General features: G+C 36.6%; 1 protein-coding gene across 1 annotated transcript; it reads left to right on the plus strand.

Moving 5' to 3' along the window:
- On the plus strand, window positions 3,869-6,631 carry LOC104724933 (O-acyltransferase WSD1-like). The gene is made up of 7 exons (XM_010443502.1): window positions 3,869-4,078; window positions 4,483-5,067; window positions 5,170-5,236; window positions 5,387-5,511; window positions 5,594-5,803; window positions 5,917-6,054; window positions 6,145-6,631. The coding sequence occupies exons 1-7, from the start codon at window positions 3,881-3,883 to the stop codon at window positions 6,298-6,300; spliced, it is 1,479 nt and encodes a 492-aa protein (XP_010441804.1). The 5' UTR covers window positions 3,869-3,880; the 3' UTR covers window positions 6,301-6,631.

The following is a 6,966-nucleotide window of genomic DNA, read 5'->3' on the forward strand; positions in this document are numbered from 1 at the left end:
TAATATATATATATATATATTAGTAGTTAGTAAAAGAAAGAAAAAAAAAAAAAAAAGAGAGAAGAGAGCTAGATGTTTAAAGTTTAAACCTTAAGGATTACAAAAAAAAGAAAAAGAGTTTTAAATCAAGGTTGTGGGTAGTTTAATTCTAGGGGGTTTAAATAAAAAAAAGAGAGAAAGTGAATGAGAAAAGGGTAGATTATCAAGAGTTAAACTTTGTATGGCCAAATTGTTCTCAATCTTAGATAATTTTCACAACTGTCTAGCATTCATTCTTTTGAGAGAAAACCACCCAAAGAATTTGCTTGAAACCACCTTACCAATAAGCCTTACCCTTGAAACCAATTGAGCTTGATTCACCTTCCATTTGCAAGAATTCGCCAAACACTTAAATGAATGTGAAAGAGATGGTCTTTGGAATTGCAAGTCTTTATTTTTAGTTGGAGGTTGAACTAGATCGATGCATGGTAATAAGCATAAAAAAATATTTGTAAGTATGTTGATTGATCTTAGCACCATTAAACTATCTTTAAGGACTATAGCTTGAATCCTTCGCTTAGCTCCAAAGGTTATGAGTCCCATTTTAGAACGGCACCCTCTTACTTCCTTGCTAGAGGACTAGCAAGATTTAAGTTTGGGAGTCTGATAATTCTCTAATTTGCATGTTTTTAGCATCCTTTTTTGTCCATATTTTGCATTGTTTATACCCTTACCTTAGCATTTTTAGGTCATTAACTGTAGCAATTCACTTTTAGGCCATTTAGGGTGTTGCATTCTTGCATTTGCAAACTTTGGATGAAAACAGGTGCTTTAGAGCCTAAAATGGGAAGAAACAAGGACAAATCCGAGCATGTACCCGAAGGAGCAATCAAGCTGGAAGAACAGTCCGAACCCCAACACGATCGAGTAGGATCCGAGAGCAGGAAGAACAACCCGAAGATCTACCCCAGGATTAACCCAACCTCATCTTCGTGCACCCCATTGAGTAGACCCTCGGGCAGGACTGGGTAGCTAGGTCAAAGGGGTTTCCATATATAAATCCCTCCTCTTCTTCCTTGCAAAGGAGCACGCCGTAGACCCTCAAACCAGAGAGCGAGAGCTTCTGTGAGAGAACTGAGCGACTCAAAACATTTTTTCACTTTTTGTTAGGATTTATTTTATATCTTTTTGTCATTTCTTTAGATCTCTACTTTGTACTCTTTATTCTCTACTCTATCGTTTATTACAATGCAATTTTCATTCGTATATGGTTTTGTTTCTCTTGCAATGAATTTCGACTAGTGTAGTAAAGTTTCTAGGGATGGGATAGATGATTTTGTGTTCTTGATTGGTTAGGATGTCTTAGTTTGATTGTATATGTTTAATAGATTTCCTTCTAGATTGGTGTTCTTAATGCTGTCAACAAACCGAGAGGGTGAGATTAGATCTAGGGCATTTTACCACCGAGAGGTGTAGATGAAATGCTTGAATCAACCAATGCTAGAGGTTTACTCACTTAGCCTAAGAGATTAGATGAGTAAGGGGTTTACTGACAATAATGAATCGGTTCTTATTGCTTGCTTGGTCCTGTTTCTCCAACGAGAGTTGGGTAGGAGAGTGATCAAGGTTGATTGTTTTTATCACGAGAGTGTTTTAACAAGATATTAGAGATTCATTGTCTAGGGAATATTTGCTTGAGGCATGTAAGACATCCGTATTGGTCAGGAACACTTAGGATTCGATTACCCCATCTTTAGAAGCTTTCGTATTTTAATTGCTTGCATTTTTATTCATCACTCGATCCCTTACCCGAACAGGTACACGATCACCTGCTTCGAGTAACCCCTCGAGTTGTTCATACCTTCTTTGCTTACTCGATCACCCCATCCGATCATGTACTCGAATGCTTGCATCGAGTGCTTAGGTCGTGTGGTTCCTTGTTTATATTCCTTTCTTTTATTATTTTAGGATTGTTAGACAAAACCCCATTATTGCTTGGCTTGACTTGCATTGTTCTGATTACATCATTCCTGCTAGCATAAACAACCATTTGGATTGATAACCTTTTGTACTACAACTGCATAGGGAATTGATACCCTGGTTGGAAAAACCTGTTCTTCTTCTTCTTCCTCTTCTGTGCAGCTCCTTCACTAGATTCACCACCTTGACTGTTGGAAACTTCCACAATATGGACTTTCTGCTTCTTTGCGGGAGGAGATTCAGACTCAACAGCTGCTTTAGCTTTTAGCTTTTTCTTCTTATCACTCCCCTTAACATCCCAAAAACCTTTAACAAACTTATCCTCATGTATGTCTTGGATCAGTCGATCAAGTGTTGGGTCGTCTTCTTTATCTGGCCACGTATGAAATAGCTCCCTTAAATCATCCTTCATAACCATTTTACTCACACACAGCTGTAACATAAGAGATTATGAAACCCATTAGTAAGTTTTAACTCAGCCATCACTAAATCATAACTCAGCCATTACTAAATCATAACTCAGCCATCACAAAACATAACTCAGCCATTACTAAATCATAACTCAGCCATCACAAAACATAACTCAGCCATTACTAAATCATAACTCAGCCATCACAAAATCATAACTCAGCCATTACTAAATCATAACTCAGCCATCACAAAACATAACTCAGCCATTACGAAATCATAACTCAGTCATTACTAAACAATCACTCAACCACTAATAAACCTTACCTCACCAAGCGCTCTGATCTCTTCAGCAATTATCGATTCCATTGTTGAACGTGTTCGGTTCCCACCCCATCGAAGCAACAATATGCCACCATTTTCAGTTTTTGCATTCCCAAATCGATCTCCAAAGCAGTTGACTGACTCATACGCCCAAACCTGTAACACGGGTGTAAAACCACTAAGGGTGTACGACTTTCCCGTAGGCCTCAACATCTTTGTAGAATCAACAAGAGGTTCAAATGCTGACCGACCCCACATATAAGTCTTCATGGCTTCATCATCAAAAACTCTTTCCGCACTTTCAAATGGTATTCTAGAGTTATGATGCAAGGCATAAAGTCCAATGGCTTGAAGAAACAACAGCCCCAACCATCTACGGGGATTAGGCAACCATCCCTGGCACACTTTTAATCCTTCTCTGAGTTCGTCTAACGTTGGACCTTCCCCACCAGGCACATTCAAAAGTCTGAAGAACGCTTTGTATTCCTCTTTAGGTTCAAACTTTTCTGTAGGCATCGGGTCTATGTTTAACCCCGTTATATGAGCAAATTCATTCAAGTCAAACCTGATAGGTTGACCACCAACAAGAAACCAAAGCTCCTTCTTATGTATCCTTAACTGGTTACATAGTAGGAAATGTACAATCTTACTAGACCACACGAATTCACTATCAACTAGCTTAGCAATTATTCCAATAGGTACTTCCTTCGTTTTCTTCCACGTATCCTCTCCTATTGAATCCCTAATCTCAGGGAAATCTGACATCTTGAAATTGTTATTAATTTGTTTACCATCTAGAGTAGACTTTTCTTCTGGGTAAAGTCTTGGAGGTAATCCCTTGCTTGTTCTTCAGAAATAATCTCCATTAACATCTGATAAATATAATTCAGCAATAAATCATAAAATAAATCAGCCATAACATATACCAAACTCAGACACAAAGCATAAATAACTCAGAATTAAACATCAATCAAACTCGCTTTATAATTTATTTACTGTTCATAGCCAATAATACTAACAACCATTATAGAACAAAAAAAAAATAGTCACATTAAAGGAAGACCACTTATTTTCATTTTAACCTAAACTTTTTTTTCATTTTTAATGAAATATTTACTATTTAACAATAAAAGGAAGACCACTTGACAAACTTTATAAATAGCGTTGGAAAGAAAGAGAGAGAAGAGATATGCACATGGAAGAGGAAGGGAGAATGAAGAATGAGGAGGAGGAGCCAGTTAGCCCGATGGCGCGTCTATTCCAATCACCAGACACAGGCATATGTAACATCATCAACATTGGGTTCAATAGCAAAATGAACCCCGATGTTGTTCTTCATGCTTTGAGGCACAATGTCCACAAGCATCCTCGTTTCTGCAGCAAACTGGTACCCACTAAAACACATATATATGCAAACCTCCTTATACATATTTTTTTTTTGTCAACTCTTTATACATAATTATGTTCGATCACTTGTAAGTGATACATTCAAACATGACCATATTTTGAATTTCAAGAGTTTACTTTTTAAAATAAATAAATTGATTTTATTTTTTAAAGAAAACTAATTCAAACATGACCTGATTTACAATTTTAGATTTTCTTGAATTTATTCTTTAAATATAGATAATAAATTAATTAAAAAAATAGATGTGATATCTATTATACTGCCATGTAATTTGAGTCGACTTACGGCCATGTTTTTAAATTTTTTTTATAGATATATAAATTTTGTATAAATCCTATCTTAACACATGTCGTTTGGTCTCCATCTGTGTCTTATCTTGATAGTCTGAAAATGGTGCAAAATGGATCGAGACCGAAGTCAACGTAGAAGATCATGTAATCGTACCGTCCATAGATCCAGAAGAGATATGTGATGGTGGACAAAGCTTCGTCGATGACTATATCTCACGTCTCACAATGATTCCTCTAGATAGATCACGGCCTTTGTGGGACATTCACATCCTTAACGTCAAAACCTTGGATGCTAAAGCAGTTGGTATAATAAGATTTAACCATGCGTTGGGAGATGGAATGTCCTTCTTTTCCCTCGTGCTCGCATGTACCCACAAAACATCAAATCCAGACATGTTGCCTACTGTTATTCCTTCGGTGAAACGGCGAAGCACTGTGTCGCATAGACTTGAAAAAAATGACTGGTTCTTATGGGCAATATTCACCATTGGTTCTACATTGAGACTGATATGGAATACAGTCGTAGATATGTTCTTGCTTTTTGCGACAATGTTTTTTTTGAAGGATACAGAAACGCCACTGAAAGGCGGTGCGAATGTCAGGAGCAATCCAAAGAGATGTTATCACCGAAATATCTCTCTCGATGACATTAAACTTATCAAGAATGCTATGAACATGGTACGTTGTGATTTATGTTCATACCTCATTTGAGAGGATTTTTCTTACGTAACTTTCTAATGGATATCTGTGCCTTCTATATATTGCATATGCTGTTATTAGACCATCAACGATGTTCTACTCGGAATTACACAAGCTGCTCTTTCTAGCTATATGAACCGACAATATGGTAAACATTAAAGTCAGTATAGATGATGTATTATTAAGAATTCTAGTGATTAAATTACCTAACCTGCAGAAGTTGATTCTAATACAATATAACGAAGCTGTTTATACGGTCTACAAATTAATGTTTCACCCGCATGTCTTTTTCTTGAAGAACAACAAGACAAGAATAATGAGGAGGATGGAGCATTATTGACTTCATATCCGAATAGTCTTCCAGATGGAATACGATTCCGTGCAGGTTGTACAGTAAATCTAAGGCCAGACATCGGGTTCAAGGTTAGAGACTTATACAATATAACTCTTTAGTTCTCAACAAACAATAATTGCACATATTGATATATATATTTTCTTCATAAAGCCTTTGGCAGAAATGATGGTCAAGGATTCAAAATGCAGATGGGGGAACTACTTTAGCTTAATTGTTTTACCGTTATCAATTCGTTTAGAAAACGATCCATTGGTTCATTTGAAAAAAACCAAAGCTATGCTGGCTCGAAAAAAGCATTCTTATCACGCAGCTCTAGCGTATTATTTTATCAAAATATGCCTAAAAGTGTTTGGAGCTAAGGTAAAATAAATTGAGATTTGTTTGCATTTATTTTTATGGGTAGTATCATCATTATTGTCACTCTTGTCGTTAATTTTTATGGGTAGTATCATAACTCACTCTTGTCATTATAGGTAGTATCATCATTATACAATCTACACGCGATGAACACAACGGCATGTGTTTCAAACGTTATGGGCCCTACGGAAGAAATCAGTTTCCATGGCCATCCTATCACTTATATTTCGCCGATTTCTTATGGACATCAATATGTACGTCTTTTTGTGTTGTTGCGTAATTTAGTTTAAACGGTATAAGATTTTCTTTTTAATTAATTGTCTTGTTTTATGTGTGTTTGATAGGCATTGTTCATAATTTACACAAGTTATGCGGGGGAAATGACAATCACGATAACGGTTGATCCTACCATAATACCGGATCCTCACACCATTTGTGATGATATGGAAGAATCACTGAAAACAATGAAAGCTGCTCTATGGGAAAGAGGGTTACTCTGAGGCGCATGAGGCCTATTAGTTCTAATCATTAAAGACAAGATATATTTTTGTTTGGTAATAAAGTATTTTAGAAACTTTCATTGTTTTTGTAGTATCTTTATATAGAATTGTGCGAGAGTAGCGGGAAACAAAGAGGGGGAAAAAAGGGTGAGAGATAAAGATGAAAACATTTAAGTGTGTTTTAGTGGATTCTAGGAAGGGTCTGTGCCTCGTGCGAGATGTATGGTCTCCACATTGGAGGCCTGAACTCAACACCTTGTGTGTGCTCCTCGTTTAAGTTCTACATCATTCCTTTGCTTCATCTTCACAGTTATCTCATCTCTTTCTCATGTTATTTCTTTGCTCTATATTGTGTTCTCATATAAGATCGAAAGCTAGTTGAGAGGTTATAGTAACGAGTTAAAAAGTTTTACCCATTAGAAAACCGCAAGTGCATAGTTACACATACGCAGTAGTACTTAGGGATCAACTCCACCAAGACCAAAGCAAGCACACAAAGGATTATATAGAGTAGAATAAGCTAAAAAACATAAAAAGTCACAAGGGACTCCAGGGTTTTGTGCGGAAAATAAATCGATACTGATTGGTGCAAAGTGATTGTTCGAGTAATTATCTGATATACTTAACTGCAAGGTAGGAAACTTGGGGTCAATCCACAAAGAACAG

The sequence above is a fragment of the Camelina sativa genome, chromosome 11 (assembly GCF_000633955.1).
Source record: "Camelina sativa cultivar DH55 chromosome 11, Cs, whole genome shotgun sequence".
Taxonomy (NCBI): domain Eukaryota; kingdom Viridiplantae; phylum Streptophyta; class Magnoliopsida; order Brassicales; family Brassicaceae; genus Camelina; species Camelina sativa.